At 38.4% G+C, this 26,473-nt stretch overlaps 1 protein-coding gene across 1 annotated transcript in view; it reads left to right on the forward strand.

Annotated features, from left to right (window-relative positions):
• The window catches only part of ANO2 (anoctamin 2), a 193,467-nt gene that overhangs the window by 80,946 nt on the left and 86,048 nt on the right, over positions 1–26,473 (forward strand). Inside the window, exon 14 of the mRNA XM_072846239.1 lies at positions 13,587–13,670. Coding sequence (XP_072702340.1) covers positions 13,587–13,670 — 84 coding nt within the window. The remainder of the gene's footprint in view (positions 1–13,586; positions 13,671–26,473) is intronic.

Raw genomic sequence — 26,473 nt, forward strand, 5'->3', positions numbered from 1 at the left:
TATGATTCTATGACTCTATGATTCGAGGTTTTGTTCACCTTTTATTCATTAGATTCATAAAGACGAGGATAAATTTGTCTGTAAGTCAGATACCGGCACCATGTTTCAGTGATGGTGAACTCTTTACTAGTGTTGAAAATTATGTTGGAAAATGGAAAATTGTGTCTGATCAGGTTAGGCCAGAAGGAACTAGCAATGGAATGCACAGGATCACTTAACATAACAAGAAGGAAAGGGACAAGGAAGAAGTTCAGAATGTTTGACAGTTTTAAGACTAGATGGGGTTAAGTTATTTATTATTATCTATTTCTTTAGAAAGGGAAGTTACGGAACTGAAACAAGGAGGAAAACAACCATAAAAGATGAGGAGCTGAGAAGTACATTGTGAGAATTATATTGAAATAAATGCCTTCAGTGTTATTTTTGTGGACTCTTGACTATAAAATTTTCAGTAAAATTACTTTCTTTAAACACACTGGGCCAAATATTTTGGTCCAAAAGAGAGATTAATTTAGTCCATTTATTTGTGGCGTTATCTTGGCAATGACAGTTTGAGAAGGCAGACTCCCTAAGGCTTGCATGCATATTTGCAGATGGCAGCTGTACAGACTTAGAGGATTTGCATTTGTACATCTGAAATCCGCAAAAATAATAGGTAGCATTGGGTACTAGACTATAAAATAGATAATTGTGTTGAAAAGCAATAGAGCAATTGATAAATAAATGGGAGAGGGAAAGAAAAGAAACAAACCCAGTCCAGAACCATGAAAAGAGACAAAGCTTTGGAAATACCATGAATAAGCACTGAAAGTGTCATGCCACAGATGTGTGTTTGTGTAACCCAATCAAACAGGTTATGCATATTTTTTTTTCAGTTTGTGTAATAAGGGATATAGCCATCAATAAAGCAGGGGTAGAGGTGGGAGAATTCATACCCTCTTCTACTTGTGAAGGAGCTGGTGAAGAAATACTGAGGGACTCTAATTAATGATAGGGGGAGTAGAAACTATTGGCCTCCCATGAATCTTCAGAAATTGTATTTCTAGGACCCAGGATATTCCTGCTTTACGTTTTCTGGGTGGAAGAGATTGTATCTCATTTTACCAACAGTCCTGTGTAAACTGAAATAGAAATGCAATTATAAAAGATGAAATCTTAGAATCTGGAGCAGAACTCAGAAGAAGAAACGGACAAAAAGTCCACACTAACTGAAATGCCAATGAGTGAAGGTCTTGTTATTGTTCAAATAGTCATGCTGTTACACTGTTTCTGTACAACAGGGAGAAACTTAGGTGTCTGTCTTCATTAGAAACATGTTGGGTCAGTTACAATTTTAAGTTAAAATCCTGTCTCTGTAAAATGTTTGTAAACTTTTTTTGCAAACTCTAATTCTCAAAGTCTTGTTCCTCCTTTTGCTATTTAATGACTTTAAAAAAAAAAATTATTGAACCCTTGGATTCATGGATTATTGCTGAGTTAAGATAAAGTAATAAGGAAGGTAGATTAGGTAAGACAGAATTAAATAGCTAGCAGACTTGGTGACATTAAATATGTTTACAGATAGAATAGACTATTTCAGTTGGAAGGGACCTACAACAACCATCTAGTCCAACTGCGTGACCAATTCAGGGCTGACCAAAAGTTAAAGCATGTTCTACGGGCATTGTCCAAACGCCTCAAAGACTGACAGGCTTGGGGCATTGACCACGTCTCTAGGAAGCCTGTTCCAGTGTTTGACCGCCCTCTCAGTAAAGAAATATTTCCTAATGTCCAGTCCAAACCTCCCCTGACGCAGCTTTGAACCATTCCCACGCGTCCTGTTACTGGATACCAGGGAGAAGAGCTCAGCACCTCCCTCTCCACTTCCCCTCCTCAGGAAGCTGTAGAGCTCAATAAGGTGACCCCTCAGCCTCCTTTTTTCCAAACTAGACAAACCCAAAGTCCTTAGCTGCTCCTCATAGGATGTGCCTTCCAGCCCTTTCACCAGATTTGTTGTCCTTCTCTGGACACATTCAAGTGCCTTCACAGCCTTCTTAAACTGTGGGGCCCAGAACTGCGCACAGTATTCAAGGTGAGGCTGCACCAACGCTGAATACAGCGTATTCCATTCTCTCTTAACTCAGTCATGGTTTAACTCAATCTTCTCTACTACTTTTTCAAAATTTTTTTTGATCTGATTAATTTGATGTTTTCAGCTTGTCTTCCACCTTGCAAATGATAGGAGCAGACTCCTTTTCTGAAGTTCTAATAGTGTCCACTAAAACGGGCAGTAGAAGACATTTTTGTTTGCTTAAAAAGTGGAAGAGTGAAAAGCAGACTCTAATAAAATGTGTATTCACAGCTTAGTCCTCTTGGGAAAAAATAGTTAGTAATGGTAAAAGGAGAATGCATAGCGACAATATTTTATGTTGTCTCTGATCTCTCCTTTCATCCTCATTACTTCTCAGGTTTCTTGTGCCAATGAGATCTTAGTTTTGGATTATTTTCCCGAGATGCATTATCTCACATTTTTCCCATGCCTATTCTGATTTTCCTGTTGGGCCCATGTTTCCAGTTATTTTTGATCTCTTTATATGGTTTTTTTACTACATTTTCTTGGGTTTCATCACTCCTTACAGTGAATCTTCTGTCACCTTCATTAAATTCCTGTTAACACTAATTATTTAATGATCCTAGGATAGCCCTGATGTTCTGAACAAGTCCTTTCAACATTAGATTTAAGTGCTATGTTTAGGAGGATGAGAGTTTTATTAGGATAGTTGGAGAAGGAATGTTGAAAAATGGATTATATCCCTCAGGCCTTAGGGGAAACTATTTAGTACCAGCTGTTGCTCCATTAAAAAATTACACATGAAGGCACACTTTAAACATGTTTTGATTTGTAAACTATAAGAACCAAAACAGGTGATAAATCATTTGCTTGCCAAGAAATTGGTAAAGATAAACGATTACATTTTTTTCATTCCAAGACTGTTGATCCAGAAATGTGCCACAATATACTGGGGCTCTAGTCATTTTTCCTCTTTTATTTCTATTCTACCAGACATATCAACATGCTTTCATTTCCTTTCTTTTATTCCTTTTCCATTATAATGACCTCCTGTGTCCTTTCCAGGACTGAATTGTCTGCAAGCCTCAAAGCTGTTTGATTCCTCATAGGTATACTTGATTCCCCAGGATGTTGTGATGGGCCATTCAAAGGCCGGGTCACCTGGGGTGGCATGAGTTCTTTCCTCCTGCAGTCCCCTGAGTTCAGAGAGGAGGTTCACATCTTCATGTTCCCTGGTGTAAGTGCAGAGGTGGGTAGTAGCTTGGAGTGTGAAGCTATGGAGGAGGAGCTGATATGGGCTCTTCCAGCATGTGCAGCATAGCTCTCTACTGCGGTTGTTGTTGCCCAGGGCATGGTCATGGCATGGATGATGGAAAATAGGAGCTACTGGCAGAGGAACAACAGGGAGGAAACTCCTGCTTTCCAATAGTTCTCTGTCTTGACCTACCGCATCCCATATCCAGCACTGCCCCTCTAAGAACAGGGACCATCTCTAGGTCTTTCCTTCTTCCTCTCCTACTTCCCAGTGACCCAGGAGATCCGGGTGGGTAAGCAGGGTTTGCCAGCAATGTGCTTCTTGCAGAACAGGCAAGATATGGAGTGAGGGTAGGGGATCTTGTACTGTAAGAGAGTGTGTGTTCTGAGGGAGACAGGTATGAGGAGGTGGACAGGGACCTTCCCCTCTCCCAGAGTCTCACAAACCCTATCTGCCTTTTTCAGGTCCCCCAAAGTCACAGTACTCCCCCTCCCAGCTCTCTCATGCAAAGTTCTTTTAGACACCATTGTTTTTTCTCAGCCCCATTTTTCCTCCCCTCTGTCCTCCTCTGTTGCACCTAACAAAATCAATTTTCCTGTGCACTGAAGATGTCTTGGGCTGATTCAGTATTAGGTAAATTAAACACGCTGACAGCCTCCAAGATTAACCTGCTATTGGTGTTAACAAGGAGATCAGAATCTGGTCCTAGTTCAGGCAGTTGCTCCAGGAACCTCAGTACCACATCACTATGTATTCTCTTGTGTGGGGAAAGAGCTGTCTTTTTAAGGAAATGAGCTTTTTCTTTTAAATTTAAAATGCATTTTACATTTACTCATGTGTATGGAGGCTGCCATTTTTTTAACCCCAACTGCATATGTAAATAATGTGGAAATGTGTAAGAAACTCTTATTTTAATGAACTAGAATAAAGGGACTTAAATGTAATTTATTATTCTGTAAAGTCTTTTATTGCTAGATCATTGTTATTTATTCTGTGATTTTTTTCTCATGAAGTGTCATTGACACAGGAAGATTAATCAAGACTGAAATAAGATGGAAGGAGAAGTAGCTCTTCTCTCAATCTGCATGAAGTACTAAACCCAGTGAAAGTTATTTCTAAAAGTACTTTTGAACTTGGGAAAGGCTTTTAAAATTTAAGAATAATACTTTGTGATATTGTTTAATGACAGCCAAAATTGCCAATTTTTTAAAATGAATGCAGAATTTCAGAACTCATATTTCAGCAGTCAGAATAGTTTCCTATTCTTTAGTTTTGCTTTAAGCTTTTTTATTTTGTTTAATTTTCTTCATTTTCGCATGCATACGGACACTTATGAGTAGTGCAACGTTGCAAACTCATGCCTAGAAAAACTCTCCCACACTAAACCTATATCAAATATGATTATGTGGTGTGAGACAATGTTTTATTGATACAAGTTTCAAATGGTCTTGCTTTATTCATTACTTTCCAAGAGCACATAAGTGTGTGTTTTTTCCTAGATTCATCCACACATCTCTGGGTCAGAGCTATAGAAATAATTCTAACCCTTGGAAAACATAAGGACTTTTTTTGGTTCTGGATCTTGACTTTAAATCAGTAAAACACCACTGACTCTTTTTAGATCTCATCTTCCTGCTTCCATCCTACTCTGCTACTTCTACTGCAAGATCAAATTTCTTCTAGGCAGTGTAGAAAGTTTTTGCCATTTTTTTGTGTAGGTTTGTGTGAAAAGCTTCTGATCTGTACCTTGTCCGTTAATAGTTCATTACACATGAATGTATGCCTGTCACAGCATTTTCAAATATGAATGCATTAAGGTAGACACCTTGAACTGAGATTTTCAAAGGAGTCTGAAAGTTAGACATCCAAATTCCATTGGCTCTTCCATACAAGGTGGGTGACCAGCCTCCTTAGACATAACAAAATGAATGCAAATGTAAAAATGCAACAAAAAATGTAAATTCAGGCACCTGAACTATGTGGCACAGTTTCTAAATGAAAATCAAACCACTTCCTCTCACTTCAATGGATGATGTGATTCTCTCTTTTCTAAAATTCATGGTCTTTGCTGAGGTGATTATCTATGGATTTGTTTACCTCAGTTTATAAAATTAAGAGGCTAGGTTTTGTTCTTTTTTTTTAATGTATTGGCCATGTTATTCTCTGAAGTCTTTGGAAAATCTAGACTCACCGGGTGAAGCTGCATAAAATGCCTCAATAGTTCACTGCTACCACTAGGTAGAGATCCCATCCTTACTTTCATGCTACTAATTCTAGTGTCTCACCCATCACCTGAACCTACTGACTAAAGCTATAGAGAAGTAATTCCAGAAATAAAGTGCACAGTGTTTGTGGTGGAAGGGTGAAATTAATTAGATAAGTTTTCACATAGTATAATCAGAGCATTGGTCAAAGAATGTGTGGGTTAGGAAGACCCTTTTAGCAATGAAGAGCCATTAAATCAGCTCATCTGGAGCATGCAACTTCATCTATAGATTGCAGCTGCATAGCAGCTTAAACCAATCTAACTCCACACTACCACAGTGCTACTATCCCGGGCATGCAATCTTGTTCTTCCTCTTACATGCATGCTGGCAATCATACAATTGAGTGGTGAATAGTTCAGACAGCTGATACAGCTGAAGGGTAGCTGGGAGTATGAGGGATAGGAGTTTTTATCCTGGTCATACCATGCAGCTGCATGTGCACTGGTGTCAGTGTAAGGACAGAAATGGAAACGTCTGGCTAGTTCAAGGTGAAATTGAGTTTGAGACTATGGGAGCCCAGGCTTAGATTGGTTTATGCTGCTGTGAAACTCAAGCCATTAAACTCAAGCCTGAAGTATAAAACCTTTTGACTACAAATTCAACATTTGTGTTTGTTTCAAATCTGTTGTTTTCATGAATATTCCTGCTCTAAATCCAGTCGTTGGGATATTTATGGGAAACAATTAAAAGAGACACTGGTATGGCTGAAACAAATTAATAAAGACTGAACAAATATTTATGGTCAGAGATAGATTTTTAGTTCAGATTAGCTAAAGTATCTGTATTTCTCCACATTGGAGAGGAGCCAATGCTCTAATCTGGATCATGGTTCAACTTTAAAAGTTCAAAAAGGTTTGGAAAGACAATGGTCAGTATATACACCTTCTGGAAACAGAAAATTCGGGATATTATAAAGCTTTTGTTAGCTTGCATCTGATGTATATGCTTTAAGATGTCATGGTTTAACCCCAGCCGGCAACTAAACACCACGCAGCTGCTCACTCACTCCCCCGCAGTGGGATGGGGGAGAGAATTAGAAGAGTAAAAGTGAGAAAACTTGTGGGTTGAGATAAAGAGAGTTTAATAAGTAAAGCAAAAGCCGTGAACACAAGTAAAGCAAAACAAGGAATTCATTCACTACTTCCCATCGGCAGGCAGGTGTTCAGCCATCTCCGGGAAAGCAGGGCTCCATCATGTTTAATAGTTATTTGGGAAGACAAACGCCATCTCTTCAAACGTCCCCCCTTCTTTCTCCTTCACCAGCTTTATATGCTGAGCATGACATCATGTGGTATGGAATATCCCTTTGGTCAGCTGGGGTCAGCTGTCCCAGCTGTGTCCCCTCCCAGCTTCTTTTGCACCCCCAGCCTACTCGCTGGTGGGGTGGTGTGAGAAGCAGAAAAGGCCTTGACTCTGTGTAAGCACTGCTCAGCGATAACTAAAACATCCTTATGTTATCAACACTGTTTTCATCACGAATACAAAATGTAGACCCATGTAGCTACAATAAAGAAAATTAACTCTATCCCAGCCAAAACCAGCACAGATGTTCCAGGAAGTATGCTTTAAAATGTTATATAGGGTCACATTGCTTTTACCTAGCGTGCCAGGTTGCCTGTAAGCCATGGTTTCCAGGTGCACAGAGGCTGAAAGGAAGAAAATTCCAGGGAAATGAAAATTCCAGAAATATAAATAGCCAGTGCTGAGAAAATACTATTTCATAAACAAAAAATCCCATCTGATATTACCTGGAAGAGAGTTTCCTGTGTGGCAGAAAAACTGGGCTATTTATGAGGCATTCTTATTAAAATGGGAGAGACTGATAGAGACTTTGAGATCTGGCATACTAGAAATGTTCCTACCTTATATTCACTTACCTTTCTCTGGTAAGGGCAAGACAGGGAAATTAATGGCATTTGAAATAGTTCTATCCACGGGATTGATATAAGCACTATATTGTAAGTTTGATGTAGCATTCTACTTTGACAGCTACTTGCCCACTCAATCATAGATCTAAAATCTATGATCTTTGACAAGCTTTAATAGGATGAATCTACAAAATGTTTGCCTCTTTCATGCATCAGTGACCTTCTCTTTTAACCTTCTCTCTAAGTTTCTTGGGATCACTGTGGTGTATAATGTGCAATATGTAGCCTTGCACCAATGACAATTTCAAGGCCCAGTGTCTCATTATTTTGATCTTGCTTAGAAGAAAAATACCTTTTCCTATTTGGAGGAAACTGGTGGTTTCTAACCTTGCTAATTTGTAGGATATTTTATCTTGAGACCATAACTTTATGATTTGTGAAAAAGCTATTTTAGATCAAAGTTAAAGGATTTTGCAGTGTTTATTGTATTTCTTTTGTGAGAGTTACAAATCTGTAATCCATCCAAAGTACACTCAATCTTAAATATTGACAGAGAAAAATTTCCATAAACACACTCCCCTAAAGAGTGCCTCCACAGCCAAGTGTTCCCACTGTTACACATTATCAGACAAAAAAAGAGTACAGTGCCCAAAGAGGAAACAATCCATTCTTTAAGAACATTTCTTTGGAGAAGAGGTTGTACGCTTATATAGTGGCTAAAGTGATAGGGTCCTAGTCCATGACTGTGACTACTCGATACCACCATAGGACAACTAAAAACAATAAACGTGACAGTGATATGCACAGACTTTTAAAATTTTCTAGAGTCCAGGTAATATTTTATCAAAGTTAGAGCAATAAGGTAAGTTGGAAGTTGTTCCACTGACAAGCTGGGTGATGCCCCATTTTAATGGGCTAGCATCCAGCTTTACAGCTGGGTTTCTTCTTTATGTTTGTCAGCTCATTTCTTTCAGCAGTGACTTATCATGCCATAGAAAAAATAATGTTAAGCAAAATTTCAATACCATAGTCTAAGGACATCTGGCTTCACACAATTCCACTTACCAATGTAGGAGTATTTAAATGGGTTGAAATTGAATTGAATAATGAACAAAAATAAAAGATGCTATATTCTGCTACAGTTACCCACAAAATGTGATAACTTGCCATTACAATGGCAGCATTTGGTTGTTTGATCTTAAGCGCACTTAAAAATCTGAGGCCATATGTCAAAATTTAATTTTGAAGGTAATTCTCCGAAGCACTACTACTGGTCTTGCTCTCTGGGAACAAAGGCATTATATCTATCTATCTGGCAAATATGTTTCCATAACTTACCTTATGACTTCTTTTGTTTTGACTGCTTCAGTTTTATGTTGCTTTACAATACCTTTGATAGCTGAGTTCCTATGTACTTGTACAGTGGCTTTTGTCTTTTAACATCCCTAAACATGTAATAATGTTAGATGACTTATTCAAGCTTTTGTTTTAATTTTATGTAAATCAAATTTATTGTGCAGGTGATCTGGACTAAAAAGATTGTGAACATCTACCAGTGATCCCTTCGTATGTGCTGAGATATAAAAGTACTTTTCCTTGGATGAGCATCCCGTTACTAGGACAATCTAAACAGATCATTGGTGTGAATGACAATCTCTTCCTTAGCCTTCTCCCCCCACTCCCCACTGTGTCATCATCATAAGAAATAGAGGATTTTAGTCCTTGGTTTGTAATAATTAACCCTCTTGCAGCAGAGAGCAGCTGGGCTCTCTGTTCTGTTCATTCCAAGTTTCCATCTTGATTTAGGGCAGCACATGGATCATTCCAGTTCTCATTTGTGGAAACCTTCCTTCCTACCAGTGTGCACTGCTTTGCTGCTGTGCTTGTGTTCAGCATATTAGGATAAGGCTGGTCAATGAATTCTCAGTGTTTCTTTGACTTTCCTTAAAATCTAAAAATGAAGCATGGGGTTGGCTTATTTTTTGCTGATAACTCCTTTGGTCTGTTAATTTGGGATAGTTTCTAAGGTTCTATTTTTTCTTAGCAATCCAGATGTGTTTGTCATGCATGCTTTGTAAAATTCCATTATCACTTTCTTCCTAAATCAAAGAGAAAGTAAGGAGAGATCAGGTCTTTTCATATATTCTTATCGAACTGGATCATTACCTACACAACCTCAATTTGCAATGTATTATGGATACACATGTTATAGGTTTGAGGCAAATCCTGGAGATCGTTCTCAGGGAAGATTCCCACTGACGTCAATATGAGTTTTGTCTGAGTAAAAATTTCATGATTTAGCTCTTTGTTTTCAGGATGGGAATTACCATTTTCAACTCTGAGCACTCATTTGGCCTCAAAGTACCTTGGCTTACGTGGTTTTCAATAAGTGTCTGGCAGCTGTACCGGCAAACTTCCAGCAAACTTCCAGCATGATATTCATGTTTATCCTTACATGGACATTTGGCCTTCTTCAAGTCATCACAACTATTTCTAGCTTATTGTCCTAAGTGTAGAACTCTTCCCATTTTCAGACAAAGAATTAATTCTGAATCACACTCTTTTTACAGCAGAGTGGAGTTGTTCCTTTACATCCACGTATATATGATCAGGGTCAAGTATATCTAAATCTGTATTGTAAAGAATTGTTTCATGCAATATAATCATAAAAAGAAGATATAGATACACGCATTCCAGGAGGCACTGTGGTCTCTTCAGTCAAGGGTAAGATGACTTGGCAGATTCAGTGAAGACAGATCAACTAATTTTCCAATTCAGATGTAGGTGTATGAAATGCAGTTAAAAGGACATTGAAATGTCTTACTAGGAAAACTAAACATAACTTGACCAAATTTTAACAGTATATACACTCAAAGCAAAACTGTCAATAGCAAAAAAGTAAGTTACAGTACAATGTTTTTCTTGGAATTTGATTTTCTCACCCTGTTTCCTTTCAAGCCAATTTTCAAAAGTTGCTCTGGCCTCTGGCAGCTGCCCCTGGTGTCCCAGAATGCTTTGCTTAGCAGAAAATAAGAAAAAAGGAAGAAAGCAATCCAGCTCTGCAGGTGCTCCCATAGTGTGATTAGATCTCCTCAGTTTCTTACAGCTTCATTTACCTCATTTCCCTGCTTTCATCAAGCTGTCTCCTCTCATGTAGCCATCCATGCCTGCTTTCATCCTTTCTCCATTTCAGTCTAAAGATACTTCTTCCATGTAACCTTTGAACCTTATCTAAGGAAGCATGATACAAATTAATGTAAATCAACAAGCTAGTGAAAACTCACAAAACATCAAGATACATGCATTGACCACAGCATCTTTAGACACTTATTGTTGTACCTTTGTCTTTCCTATCCCCATCCTGCTCACCACCATTTTTGCTGCTGATCAACTTTAGTAATGTCAGAGATTACCTGTGCCTAATTTTTTCTTGGAGTTCCATATACACTCATAGCACTTTGTAAGCAATAACAACAGTGACCCTGGTGACAAGAAGTGCTATAGTGATTCCTGAATGTCATTCATTGTGGTATTGATTTTTATGTGAGGCATAAGTAATGTAAAAGAACTCTGTGATGCAAAGAGTGTCACACTTGCACCCTTAGAACATATTTTATTAATTTGAGTAGTACATGAAATTACAAGTGTAAAACAAGCTGTCATGGTAGCAGTTTCATTATATTTGTTTGGTATAGCATTGTAGTGCTAGAGTCTCAGAGGCATAGCTGTACTTGAGCTTTAGAGAAAAAAAGTTGCCTCGAGCCTCCCATGTTAGTACCAGACTCCCTGGGAGAAGTAGAATGCATGTACCATTTGTGGTACATGCCTTTAGAGCAGACATACATATGACTTGTTCATAGAGTTCAAAAAGGTACGGAAATATTCATTTAAGGCAGTTATTTAAATGAGAGTCTGTTCACATACCTGTTGAATGTGTCAGGAAAATCTCATGATCAGGATAAACAATACATTGGAAGCCTCACTGTGTCTATATACTGGTGTGCAACAGAGAATGCTCAAGTTGTGTTTGATGTAGTGAAAATGTTACAGATATCAGAAAATGAACAGCACATGTATCCCCCAAGGAAGACTGCTGAAGTTCCATGCAACCCCCATTCTATTGTCCGTGAGGATTTATTAATTTTTAAATAGATGGCTTTTGTTCTCTTCACAGCTATCAGATTCATTAAAAAGCATTAGTAAGTCGATTTTGTGACTGGGCTGATAAGCACATCTTCTAATTATAGTAAGGATGGATGGTATGACCAATGCCATAGGAATAGCCTTTTTGTGGGAGGCATCAAATTCAAATTCCAGGCTCTGAATGAATTAGGAACTTGGTGGGAATGAGGAGATACATGGCATTTGTCTTTTTTATGAGCTGTTCTCTTTAAAATCCTGGTAAGTTTGTGCTACCATGCTTAATTTATGCTCTAATTTGGAAAAGAAAAACATAATTTGCAAGCAAAGCTTGAAAGGTTATTGATAGGGGAAACTGGACCAGATCTGACAGCCCAAGAGAGGCGAAGCAACCAGCTCCATGCCCCCAGGTCCAACCTGTAGCATGTATTCCTAGTAGGCATACGTACACAGAGCACACATATACACCACATAAGTGCATATAAGGCCAGCCGCACAGATCACACAGACACACACAGCAGACACACAAATACAGACAGCACAATGGCCTCATCCTGCTCCTCTCCCTGGCAGAGCAGGACGGAGGTCTGCTAGTGAAAATATATATATGCACATATGTACAATGTGGATCCCCCCAGCAGCTGAGCTTACTCAGTCTGCCCAGTAGCTCCCTCTGGACCCCAGTCTCCGCAGTTGCTGGCACCCAAGAGGTACAAGCCTGCAACACTACAGCCCCTCTCCAGTTGCTAACTCACACATGCATTCTGCTCCCCCAGAGCTGGCTGAGACTCGCAGCAGCCAACCCACTCTGGTCCTTGAAGGCACACACACACAGACACACACTCCAGTGGGTCGCACTCCTAGAGACGCCCAGACCCTGTGATCTCTCTGGCATTTGGCTGGGACTCCCCTGGTCCCTCTGATAGCCAACTCCACCATGGTCTCACCCTTAGAGACTGTGCTGGTTTTGGCTGGGATAGAGTTAATTTTCTTTATAGTAGCTAGTATGGGGCTATGTTTTGGATTTGCACTGAAAACAGTGTTGATAATACAGAGATGTTTTAGTTGTTGCTAAGTAGTATTTATAGTAAATCAAGGACTTTTCAGCTTCCCATTCTCTGCCAGGTGCACAAGAAGTTGGGAGGGGGCACAGCTGGGACAGCTGACCCCAACTGACCAAAGGGATATTCCATACCATATGATGTCATGCTCAGTATATAAAGCTGGTGAAGAAGAAGGAAGGGGGGGGGACATTAGGAGTGATGGCATTTGTCTTCCCAAGTAACCGTTATGCGTGATGGAGCCCTGCTTTCCCGGAGATGGCTGAACACCTGCCTGACGATGGGAATGAGTGAATGAATTCCTTGGTTTGCTTTGCTTGTGTGCATGGCTTTTGCTTTCCCTATTAAACTGCCTTTGTCTCAACCCACAAGTTTTCTCACTTTTACTCTTCTAATTCTCTCCCCCATCCCACTGGGGGGGAGTGAGCAAGCTTCTGTGTGGTGCTTAGTTGCCGGCTGGGGTTAAACCACGACAGAGACTCACACCTCCCTGGCTCCCAGGCACTTCACCTACTTGCCAGCTACTCCAGCTTGATCTCCACTAGCACTTACATACTCAGTCTCACACCTGCACTTACTCCAGTTGCTGGTGGTCAGACCCCATACAGACCAGCAAACTATTTACATGTGACCGCCCCTTTTTGTCCCCTTATCCCTCTATTTTTCCCCAGTTGTTCCTCCCCAAGTGACCTATATCCCTCCCTTCCCCACCTTTGGTTCCTCCCCTAAACATCCTATTGTAAGTCCTCTGCAATCCCTAAATGCTCTTCTCCTGTATCCCATAATGTATCCCACACCTCTAGGCAGTGATCCTCCTAGTCCGAAAGGTGCTGTGGTGTTGAATCATCTTGATGGCTTGGATCGTGAATAAGTGACCAGAACTTTTTTTTTTTCTTTTCTCTTAATCATAATCACACATTTGGTTGGGTTTTTTTCTTTTTTCAGGAGCATCCCAGACCAGAGTATGAAACCAAACTGCTGCAGAAAGTGCTGAAAAATAAAAACATCACAACAGAAAATTCAAATGAAGTAAGATACAACTTACTTTTTTCACTTATATTGGATTTGTGTTTTGTTATATTTTAATTGTCTTTTTGTCTGTGATGGATAGTTTGCAAAAGACACTTTTTGGTGCTCTTAATCAGCCTTGTAAGTTGCTTGCTAGAGGTCTGGTGTTATGCAGCCCTGCAGTGCCATTTGAAGGCTTTGAGGTCATCACTCTGATAGCTCTGCAAAGTAAAACAATTTGCAGAGGAATATGGTTGACAGGTGGTTCGAGATCTAATCTGTAGAGTGATGAATGATTAGTAAGATAATCACAACAGGAATTCTTATAGCAATGACCTAGAATTTCAGTACTTTCTGGACAATAAAGAAAACAGCTTTTATTATTGCGATTTCATTTGCATAGGTAACATTGGCATCTTTAGTCATGTTGCAGTTACACAGTTGTGAAGTTTTGATAGCATTTCCAGTATAAATGGAAAAACAATAATTGGTATATCATTTTTAGATGCAGTGTGTTTAGGCTTTCTGTAGCTACTTCAAACCTAAGAGCAAGCACTTTTTTTCTCAATCCCCTCTTGTAAGATGCTGATTGAGGTCTATTTCCTGAGCACTCATAAGTCCCTGTAGACTTTGTCCATTAAGCTTGATTAACCATTGCTTATTCCCTGCATGCCACCTGTGCCAGCAAAGCCAGAACGTTCCAAAAACGTGTCCAGTTTCCAGGTAGAAGGAAACAGTTTAATTCGTTCAAACACTGAGAACCAGTATCTGAAGTGGAGAATACTCCGGTTTTCAGGTTTGGTCCAACAAATTTAGCCTTGCAGTTTATGAAAGAACTTAAGTATCCCTTTCTTCTGGTGATCACCGTCAAGATTGTGAAGTGTTTCCAGTGAATCTTTCCTCTCAGTAAGACTTCCTTTCACCTTGGGCCCAACCAAACTCCACAGAAGATAATCTTTCCAAAGATTCTCAATTACTTTAATGGGCTTTGGACCTTGCCCAAAATGAGCAGGGACTCTCACACAGCAAGCAGTATGGGGAGGTCTTCCCTTACACATTATACAGTTCTCTAGGCCTTCCGAGTGAGGAATCAAAGACTGTAAGAGATGGATAAAGCAGCTGCTGCCATTCAGATTTTTCTGACTTAAAGTAAGTGAAATCTGGAAACAAGTCAGCAATTGATGCTGTAGACTTTTGTAGTCATGAAGCAGTGTTAGACAATTCTTGTGCTTAAATGAGACACAGAAATCACAGCATTATACATTAGAAATTAATTTAAGGTAAAAGAAAGCAATGAAAAATGCTAAGAGCATAGGTGGAAAATGAGGAACAATGTAAAGATCCAGCACTATAAAAATGGGAAGAACTCCCTTCAGACATCAAGAAGGGAAAGGCTTTCCTGGAATATTTTTTCTCCGAGTACTTTTTGTGCCAATGTGGATGGAAAAATAGCACTCAGAAAGAAAATATTTGCTTCAAGTTTTTGGGGTATCTGTATGCAGACTTTCTCCAATGTCCTTACAGGAGACAAAATCTTGTTTTGGAAATTGATGTAGGCATTTTGAACTGCAAAACTCCTGATTTTTAGTAATATTTAATTCTGAAGTAATTCTGAAAAAAAAAAAATTTAGTTCATTGAGTCATTTAAGTATTTTCTGGAAAAGTTTTGCAGAGTCATCTCAATCTCTTTTCTAAACTTCATTAAAAAATAAAGCACATTGACATTTGCCATCAAACAGTTACTCATAGGGAGCAAACAGTTATTCATATGGTAGAACATTTCATTTGGGTTGATTAAGGTAAATTTCTAATAAATGCATTCATCCTGCAACTTACTGACTACCATCTCTCCCCAAACTACTGAAATATATTCCAAATTTCTGAGCAGTTTTCCATCAGTCAACATTTTGTTACTAATTCTGTTGCAATCACTTTTTTGATTTCTTAAATTCTTTCCAGCAAACAACACATTGGTCTGGGTTTGGAAGATGTGTTGCTCAGTTGTTTATACCTCAATGTCCTATGATATTATAAGGGCAAGAAAAGCCCTTTCTTGAGATGTGCTGAAGAGGAAAAAGGCCAGTTCTTTAATTGAACTGTTATGTTTAATGTAACTGTGGAAATGTACCATTACATTTTACTTTGGAAGATCCTGAAAAGTTAGACATTAAAAGTGATGAGTATTTAAGAATGCAATAGTTCTTCTGCCTAATTTTTAGAGGTTTTAATCTTTTCTTTTTCCTCCTTCAGATGGCTGTATGTTATACTCATTGCAAGACCATTAGCTGAGGAGCTTTTGCATGGCAGGTTAATATTGAGGCACAGGTTTCTGTGAGGTCTCTGGCTCAGTACTTCTGTCTTGTTGGGTGGAAGCCAGGGTACAGGACTTTGTCATATTAATAGTGCAGATCTAGTGTCTGGACAGGCATTAAAGTAGAGGTCTCTGTAGTTAAAGACTCAGTCCTCCTAATTTCTTGGTTTTGTACGAATACACAGATGCCTGTGAGGTCTCACTCTCATCATATCTTGGTTGACAGCCTAATGTCATGCATAAGTCTCTGTGAAGTTCTCACCTGAATATTTTTAGCTAACTAGTGTAATTTAAAGACATATCTTTTGGGTGTATCTGGTCAACAACTGTAGTGTGCTGTGTTGATATCAAAGGACAGGCTCTGGCACCACTGCCTAAAACTTCTCATTACTTATCTAATATGAAGTCAGAAGTCTCCAGTTCAGCAGCTGTGGCTTGTTGGGATAGAAATGATGCCAAAGCTGCAGCTATTGTGAGAATACTGATTTAGAGCTTTACTTAAAGGCATATATTTCTTTAAAATTACTGGCTTGTTTCCAGTATGTTAATACCTCTGTTCCAGTGAGGATGTGACTAGTTTTATGGCAAGAAACTGAGCTTTTATGTGAAAAGCTCTGTGTACAGTGCAATTTTTTTTCTTGCCTTACTCCAACAAGGAGTCCCTGTGAAGCTAATTGGGTTATTTTTGCAATGAAGGGATAGGGGTTTGGTTATGGGCTGGTTTTGTGATTGCAGAAGAAAATTGACACCGCTTACATAATCTCTTGAATGATAACTTGGGAATACCTGTTAAGAGGAAACCTACTTCAACATACAGTTTTCCCTGTCTGCTGTTGAAGTCATTAACTTTAATGAGTGTGGAAGATGCCCAGCACCTGTCAGGGCCAGTAAACATATGAGTCACTCTACCCAGGCAACAAATTCCAAATCAGCTTGATGAGACTGGCGATAGAAGGTATTACAGATCTAATGTATTACTTGCCCAATGGGGTTTGTGTTATAGAATATAGCTTTTATACAAATACTACTTAGGATATTTACGCTACTGTAATAAGCAAAGAACAAAATTTCAGCCTACACCACCCTGTGTGATTCAGGTTGCCTTAATAAATATTTTATTGGTTATTTTGAGAGTGGGAAAGAAACTGTGAGGGCTCAGAGCACTTCACAAAAGATTGGTGTGAAGTTACTCTTACAATAACACCCTAAGGTTCTACTATTTCAGAAGAGAATTCATTTAAAGCTAAAGGAGTTGAAACATTTACATGAAATGCCTCAGGTTAGGTAGCAAATGCATAAACAGACAGTCCTTATGAATTATGACATTCATTTAAAAAAAATGACAAGTTCTAAGGGACTGATTATGGAAACCTGCAATGATCTGGCTTATAATCAGTAGCACTATTTGATTCTTTGCAGTCACATAAATAAAGGCTTGCAATGTAGAGCTTCTTGATTCATGTACATTAAAAGGCTTCTTTGTCCTTGCAGCAGAGATGAAGCCTTAAGTGTGCATACATGAATGCATGTGTCTGATAATACATTAATGTAAATACGGCAGATGCAATTTTTGTAATAAAGCAATTCATATTATTTTTTGTTCTTGTTTAATACACTATAACATTGAAGAAGAGGATAGAAATATTTAACGAATAGGGTAAAGTTACTCTATCTGCAGAATGTTAACTAAAAAAGGTGTTGGATATTTGTAATCTTCTGATAAGTTGTTCCTCTCTCTGTGCAATAGTAATGTTCTCAATGGAAATACACACAGGTCAGGAAATGAAAATTGGTCTTGTGCCTGAAAACATGCAGATGGGGCTAGATCCAACTCTCACTGGAGCTGATGGAAAGAAAGCCTTCCGGTCATTTCTGGGAGAGATGGATCAGGCCCTGACTCCTTTTCATTAAACGTCCAGCTGATCTGGCAAACATGATGCAATATCATATATATTCTTATCTTTCCTATTTGGCAGGAAACCGAATAACTCATTCTACATGTTTCTCAAGGAAAATGTTCTTCATAGAAAAAAAGGACTTGTCTCTTGGCTTATGTCCTTGCTTGGAGCAAACCCTGGGAATTATAGAATCTGGCATTCTATCTTGCCTTTAATTCATTTTAAATATGAAACTGGCAGAATAAGTTATTTAAATTGTTAATTCAGCTGGTAATTGAAACAAAAGAAATATTTCTTTCCCAACCATTGTTTCAGTTAACAACTGAATTAAAGCAAGCTGATTTGAAGAGGAAGGTCTCCGGTGTAAGGATGATACAGGTAAATATAAAGTAGAATTGTACATTGCTGATGAATACTTCATAAATACATTTTTAAAATTTCAGCATTGTGAAACACAAAATAGTAATTCTCGCAACTAGTTAGTTTCTTACCCAGTTTTGTGTAAGCAAATCTCCTACAAGGCCTGAGAAACACTTCAGATGTTGGAGCCCACCTCTTTATTAAGCAAGTCCTTGATAAGATTAACTAAAGGAAAACAAAAATATCTTTTTTATATATTAGCTGTAACTCTGTAGAAGAAACCAAGATGATTGGTCATAAATACTAATTTAAACAATCAGAAATGTAAAAGAACTGTGAATAAACCCAGAGTTCCTCAATCACTAATATTGAGAAAATAATTTTTTAGCATGTATTGGACCTTATTAATGTGATAAAACCACCAATTTTGATCTAGTATTTCTTAAATTGGCCAGTGTCTTTCCAGCCTCTTTCATTGCTTTACTTTGACAAATAACTTCACTTTCCAAGCATATGGGATAGTAAGAGTAATATGTAATAACTCATCTTTTTTTTTTTTCTTTTCAACTTATTCCTTCCATCATTAACTTTTGAAAATAAAAAATGGAGAATGACTGAAGATGGATGAGGACACTTATGACAATAATCTTAGAGAGAGATCTCATTCTCTTTATTGTACCAATATGTGGTTGGCTAATTGGATCAAGTCACATTTGAAGGGTAAATGTTATAATTCTGATTATTTTAATGTTTATTTGAGTTCTGGGTTACACCAGTTTTATACCAGAGTATTCATAAGCAGAATTTGTGTATACAAAAACTGTTGACATGGTCTTTCAGTGTGTTCTTATTTAGAAGTGTGGGTTCTTTGACTATAGGGTATATGATGTGTGTTCAAACCTCTTCCCTTTTGTTGGCTTGGGATTTGGTTATCTTTGTATGGAGTAGTGTAATAAATGCAGCTAAAAATGTCCCACTTGCTCCCTGTGTCTCTGAAAATCTGAGGCGGGATTTTCTCATTTGTATCAAATAAATGAACCCAATGTATAGCCACAGTTCTGTGCTCCAGTATTTAGCATTATATTCCAGTCAGCCTTCAGAAGGAGGTAGCTCTTCCAATACTCTTGATATGAAGAATGAAAATGCTTATAAATATACTGACATAGAATAATTCAAGTTGGAAAGGCCTTCAGGATTTTGTCTAGTCTAAACTCCTGTCTAAAAAAGTGTCAGCTACGATATCAAACCAGGCTGCTCAGGGTATTATCCAGTCGGGTCTTGAAAACCTCCAAGGATAGAAATGGTAAAACCTTTCTGGACACTGTCTGACTGTCTTCATGGTGTAAAAGCTTCTCATTATATCCAGCCTGAACCTCTCTTGTTTCAACTTATGCCCATTGTTTCTTGTCCTCCCAGCATGCACCACTGTGAAGAGTGTGGCTCTGTCTTCTTGATGACGTCCTTAAACAAGCTGAGCAAGCCTTGTTCCTCAGCCTCTCTTCACGGGACAAGTGCTCCAGGGCTCTGTGCATGACTCACATAAGTTGAGCAATTTATTTTTTCTGGACACAGTATTTTAGATGCAGGCTAATGAGTGCTGAGAAGCAGAGGTCACGACTTCCCATGATGCACTGGGTAAGCACTGGTTAATACAGCCCAGGGTGCTGCAGGCCATTGCTGCCAAGGCACACTCCTGGCTCATGCTCAGCTTGCTGTCTACACAGACACCAAAGGGCCTTTTCAAGAAAGTCTGTACTACTGCAAGGAGTTTTCCATTTCAAAGGCAAATCTTTGTATTTGTCCTTGTTGAATTTCATGAGGTTCGTAAAGACTCGTTCCTTCAGCCTGTCTAGGTCCCTCTGGATGGCAGCCATGTACTGATCAGCATATTGACTTATCTCTTCCCCAAGCTGATGTCATCTGCAAACTTGATGAGCAAGCATTCCATCACCTCCTCCATGTCCTTCTTTAAAGATGTTAAACAGGGCAGTCCTAGTATAGACTCCAGCAGTACTCCAGCTGTTACAGTTCTCCAGTAGAGTGTGACTCATTAGCTAATACCCTCTGAGCCAGATCACCCAACTCATATTTTGCTGAAGTCAAGGCAAATGACATCGACAAGTCTCCTCTTGTCCACAAGTCTAGTCATTTTCTCACAGGAAGCAATCAGGTTGGTGTGGCATGATTCACCTTTGGTAAATCTGTAATGACTGCTCGCAATCACCTACTTTTCCTTTATGTGTTCAGAAATGGGTTTCAAAACCACTTTGCAAGGGACCAAAGTGATTGGTTGATTATCCTTTTGTCCTGTCTTTGAAGATGGATACAAAATTTTTCTCTCTCCAGTTGTCACAGCCCTTCCCTGGTCTCGGTGTCCTTCCAGAAATGATACAGATCAACCTTGCAATGACATCAGCCTGCTCCTCTAGCTTCTATTCCTCTTCTCCAAAGTTATAGGTAAACGAAATCACTGCTTATCTTTCCTAAAGGAATAAATCATAATTGTTTTGTCTAGACATGAAAATAGTATTTAACTAGGAATACTGGATGCCTTTTTATTCAACTATTGGACTCTGAACAGTGCAGATCAGAGCCAGGATTTTAAGAAAAAGGTATCTAATTCTTGTGAGATTCTTTCTGCCAAAATAAAAATTAATAGTCTTTTTCAGAAGAGAGCTTTGAACGTAGAAACAACAGAAAGCAGGGCTGCTGTTTGTTGGTCTTATTTGTGTTACTTATTAAGAATTTGGCTCAAGGAAGCATTCTTTCTAGGGCAGTACTACAGCTTGTGTTTTTTAATCATGTAACTGGGACTTAAGCATACGATTAAAGTTAAGCACATGCCTCAGCATTCTGAATACGGATACAATTAAGTGCTTTCTTGAATTGAGGCCTAAGCTTCTTATTGACAACATTAAAGATGATGCAGGTCTCTTTCCTATTAAACTGAATGGAAAGACTAATTCCTACAGGTTCTATTCATCTGTACTTGAAATTAATGGGAGTTCTGCCTGAGTAAGTAATAAAGTATTAGTCCTTAAGTCTGCAGTTACTGCAGATGACTTACTATCACATTGTACCCAGTCAAAGACTATAATAACAGTTTAGAGGGTTACAGCAAAGTCTCAGGTTGAAAAATAAATCTCCAGAAGTCTGCTGGGTTTTAATTTAATGCAGATACTTGAACTTAAGAAAAAACTAGAGTATTTTCCCTTTTCTGTGTGCTGGTGACAAACTCCTGTATCTTGGAGTATATTTTTTACCTTCTGTTGAGCATATTTATAGGGTAAATTTTATGCTATTAATCTCCAAGGTCAAAACAGAAGCCCAGATTTGGGACAAAATTTACACAAATTGGCTGTGGAAACAACAGTCAGTTAAGCTAGTTGCCAAGAATTTTTTATTTGATGCATACTGCAATCCTGTCTGCAATTTTAAAGAAATAAACTGCATTTACATTAAATTCCTTTGGGCATCCATCCCATGAAGATTGAAATTCCACGTACTCCAGGCTTAAAGAGCTAAAGAAGACAGTTTGAACTGCTCAACTTTTGCAGCTATTACCATGCTTAATTGAAAAATACTTGCCTGCTGATCTGCTGATTTTCATGATTCCCTTAATTTAGGGATAAGATGGCATTGTGTTTGGAAGCTCCTTCACACCATGGTATTTCATGTAATAGATAAACTTCAATTCTTACCAGGTTATTCAAGTCAACTTTTTCTCCTGTTGATGTCACCTGTGTATTGTACAACTGAATTTAGTGAGAGTAGACTTTTAATTATTAATACACGATGCCAGATTCACTGCTTCTTTCCTATTGTTTGCATAGTGAAAATGTAAAGCTTGTTTGGATGCATGGACTAATTTAACAGTTTCCAATGGCATACTCCAACTCTAGCCTCAGAGACTGGTGCATAACTAATGATATAAATAAAGATGGAATATTACCTTTTTAAACAGTGAAAAGAAACCCCTAGTGCATATCCTCTTCCATTAAGAGATGGAGTGATATGTACGTGCCTTTAGCTATTCCTTTCTAGGTAAGGATAACTGTTCAAAATTCAACCCTCCACATGGCTTCCTTCTATTCTTAAAGTTCCATGAAATCAAACCAGAAAATCAAAGGAGGATGTTACAAAGCTTTTACAACCGTCTGATGCCAGAGTGCAAGCAGTTTTTAAAGTTTACTTCTATCTTTGGCCCAATTGCCAAATTTACCTAAATCTTATGATTAAAATCAGTCTCATGTTTAAAATGGCCACCTTACTGGCGTGGCAGTCTGTGTAATCCCCTCCCCTCCAACCCCTCTCCCTCCCAAACAACAGTTAAGATCATCCTGATGGGTTTAAAATGGGATGGTCCTTTGAACATCAGCCTGGAGTCTTTCCTAACCCACAGACACCAGTTGCCATCTTTTCTTTGCATAACAAATTACAGTGGCTTAGAGAAAGCATAGAAAACTTAGTGGACCAAGTGTTGCACTCTGTTTTGCTTATTTTGGATCTGATTTTCCTGTTCTGTGCTTGATTTTCTTATTGAGATGAATTGCTTGGAAAATAGGTCGGACCTAATTTTTTGAAACAACTTAAATACCATTTTGAAAGTTTTGATACTTGCCTCTTACATTGCAAATAGATCTTTAAAAATTAACCTACTTTAATATTTGAAAATATTTAATAACTCAGACTGCTTTGTATTACAATTGCTGTATCAAAAATACAGCTTCAGTTCTGTCTTCCTGTCAATGCATTACAAAAGCCATCCTTCAGCCAGGTGACTTTTTTTCCCCCAGAATTCTGGGTCCACCCAGTGAATTCGGTTCTTGCATCTGTTTCCTCCTCTACTCTGACTTCCTCACTGCTTGGTTTCAGCCTTTTCTTCCTTCATACCAGTTCCTGTTTTCTTCAGCTCCTATCATGGCCTCTTCTAGTCTTATTCTGCTCCTTCCCCGGTTTCTTTTCTTCCACTTCACCTCCAAACATTTGTCTTTATTTCTCCATCCTCATTTTGCATCTTAGTTTCACATCACTACCTATATTTTCTGGCTATTTTTCCTTAGTGAGGACAGACAGTATAACAAGGGACAGTGGCTATGCTGGTGAAGGAGGAAGAGATCCCACCTTTACTTATGGGGCAATCATTGACTATCAGTTCTAAGTTCAGAGACAGCTTGGTGAAAGCTTGCACTTTAAAGTTGAAATATCCAGACTCATTTGTCAGCTCTGATTAACTGAATGTCAAAGCAACCTAAAATCGAAAGTAGAGAATCTTCAGAAGAGATGGAAGATCGAATTTCACTGTGTGCTGGTAATTGTAAATCAATGAAAAGGAATGAAAGCTCTTGGATGGCATGGATTAGGCAGTCCTGTGACTGCTTTCATTTCTGATAGGATCTAGTTTGACTCCTCACTAGCCTGAAGACTAGCTGTGGACTATGTACAGAGGGGCCTTAGTATGTCCATTGCCTTCTCCAAAGCTGAGGATGGTGATAATGGTAAAATTATACTAAGCTAAAGTTCTCCTAGAGGAAATCCAGCCTATCTGTGAGTTCCCTAGAAGGACTCAGTTAACTGACTGCTACTGGTTTCAGGTGTAATTTTAGCAAGGCCCAGTGATCTAGCAAAACACTGAGAAAAAATTTAGTGCAGTTTCTCTGATTCATAATGCAGCATACTGTTGAAATTTCAGGTTTGAGATGTTCCCAAACACAGTGTGTAAGTAAAAAGCCTTTTTCTACTTGAATTTGTTGTGAGACAAATATTCATCATTGCTATTATTTTGCTTGTTGTCCTTGTGTGTGCAACTCATACCTAGGCAGATCAACAAGGAGATTTTACCAGGCCTTTTGGGATAGTGAATTCGGGACAATGATAAGGTATAGTACCTTATCAAACCTGCCACATGATTGCTAACACAGAAAAACTGTGTTTTTATTTACTGTAAATTATTATTTAAAATAGCTTATTGTGTTTACTTATGCTTATCTGAAGGATATCTTTCAAACACTATGCAAACCATCATTCTTTATATGGAAAGAGACTTTGTCTCTCTTGACAAAACTGACACTGAATAACAAGAAAATTAAAATTAATGTGATCTTCTTGGACATTATTTAAAGGGGAAAGATTATCAAATCCAGACATGAGGAAAGGATGTTCTTAATTTGCAGATAAAGCAAACACTGAAAACAGTTTCAAAGAAGTCTTCTTTCTATAAATATTTAACATAAAGATGTTATTGATTTTATTTTTCTTTTCACTGGATCCATTGTCAACTAACTGGTGCATACAGAGCAAAGTGCACTACGTTTATGGAAGTATCCTTGAAAGATTGTGAGTCACAGCACCATGTATTATGAAGCAAAACAGCAAAACCCTAGATAACAAACTGTTTCAGATACCTTTCTTGAAATGGTCTGCTATTATGGAAACAATACTAACAGCAAATATGCCATATCCAATAAATGAAAAATAGTCTGTAAATTAAGTTTTTTTACTGCAGTAAGGTAATCTTTGAGGAAATGAAGGGTGTCAATTAGTGAAGTATGCTGGATTGAAGAGCTTTGGGAGTTGAACATGGAAGAGGCTTAACATTTCAAAGTTTTAAAAACTATTGTGAGTTTGCATCCAAAGCATGAATGAAAAAAATAATAGGAAAGGACTCTGGACATAATTAGGCTTAATCACCTCAGAAAAGACATCAGATGTTAGAAGACAGCTCAAAATGATTAAGAAAGTGTTTTCATGGGTGTAAAATTGAAATAAAAAGTTGCAAAAAATAATTCTGAATTAGGATTTTGAAAAGAAAGTTAAAACAATTGAAAGGTCTTTAAACACACTGATAAAACCCCCCCACAAAATAACTGACTCATCTATGTAGTAAAAATGAGATTCTAATTGCCAAAGACAATGCTTTTCCTCCAGTATGATGATGATTTTAATACAAGAGACAGGCAGGAAAACTAGTTGGAAAAAGGGAATGGGAAGATATCAGCTGTATCATCTCAGGGGTATCCAGTGAAAAAGACAAGAGGTAATGGGCACCAACTGAAATACAGGAAGTTCCATTTAAACATAAGGAAAACCTCTCTTACTGTGGGTGATCAAACACTGGAACAAGGTGCCCAGATAGTTTATGGAGTCTCCATCCCTGGAGATAATTAAAGCCTAACTGGACACAGTCCTGAAAAACCTGCTCTAACTGACCCTGCTTTAAGCAGGGTATTGGACTAAGATGATCTCCAGGTGTCCTTTCCAACTCCAGTTGTTGGGCAATTCTGTGAAATGCAGGAAAGAAATGATCAAAGCAAGTGCAGACAAATTGGTTTAACCACAATAGGCACATTTTGAAAGAAAATGTAATTTGAGCTTTACTAGAACTACTTGAGAAATGGGACAAAATGTAACGGGTTTACTAAAGGCAGATTAATAAACCATGCCATCTAAACTGTTGTCTTTTTTTAATGATATAATTGGTTCCCTAAGGAAGGGAAATGTAGTGTACTTCAATAAACTCACATAGTATTATGCCACAAGGGGAATATCACATATTTAATAGGTTATAAATCAATATATTTCACTGGAACTGACTGGAAAAATGGTTATTAGAATTTTCATTAAAAATAAAAAAAGAAAATCTTATTTTAAAATGGTTAATTGGGCAATGCAACTACAGCGCCTTCTAACCACTGCTGTTTGGTGCTTCATGCCTCATTCTTCTCTGCTATCCTTCATGTGATGATTTTTCATCATCCCTTTTTTCTTTTTTTTTAATGAACCAAACATAGAAGATAGTGTGCTGTGAGTAAGGAGGGCAGCTGCTTACTCAGTTCAAGGAGAGAGAAGAGTGTCTCTCTGTGGGTACCTGAAGAGGGGGAGCCCTGCACTGTCTGTAAGGCTTCCTTCTCTTGTTCCTGGCAACCGGCAAGGGGTTCATTGCATATCGTTATCACTGCAGGGCTAGAGGAGATGATCTCACTGTTTTTAAAAGTTTGCAGGACTATCTGTGAAAGAGATGGGATTAGAACTCAGGCCATGTCCATTTGGTCTTCTCTAATTAATTTCTGTGATCACTTTTTCACTGTTTGCATTTCAGATGGTGTACCATAGGGCTTTTTTCCCTTTATTGTTGTTGTACCTTCTGATCCTAATATTTCTTTTTCCCCCCTCAATCTACTTTTCCACACAAACCTGCAGCTGAGTCTTTCTAAGTGTATGGCAGGGCTTGTTTTTCTTTCTGTGCTTCATCTTTC

This window comes from Ciconia boyciana, chromosome 1 (genome assembly GCF_034638445.1).
Source record: "Ciconia boyciana chromosome 1, ASM3463844v1, whole genome shotgun sequence".
In the NCBI taxonomy this organism is placed as follows: Eukaryota; Metazoa; Chordata; class Aves; order Ciconiiformes; family Ciconiidae; genus Ciconia; species Ciconia boyciana.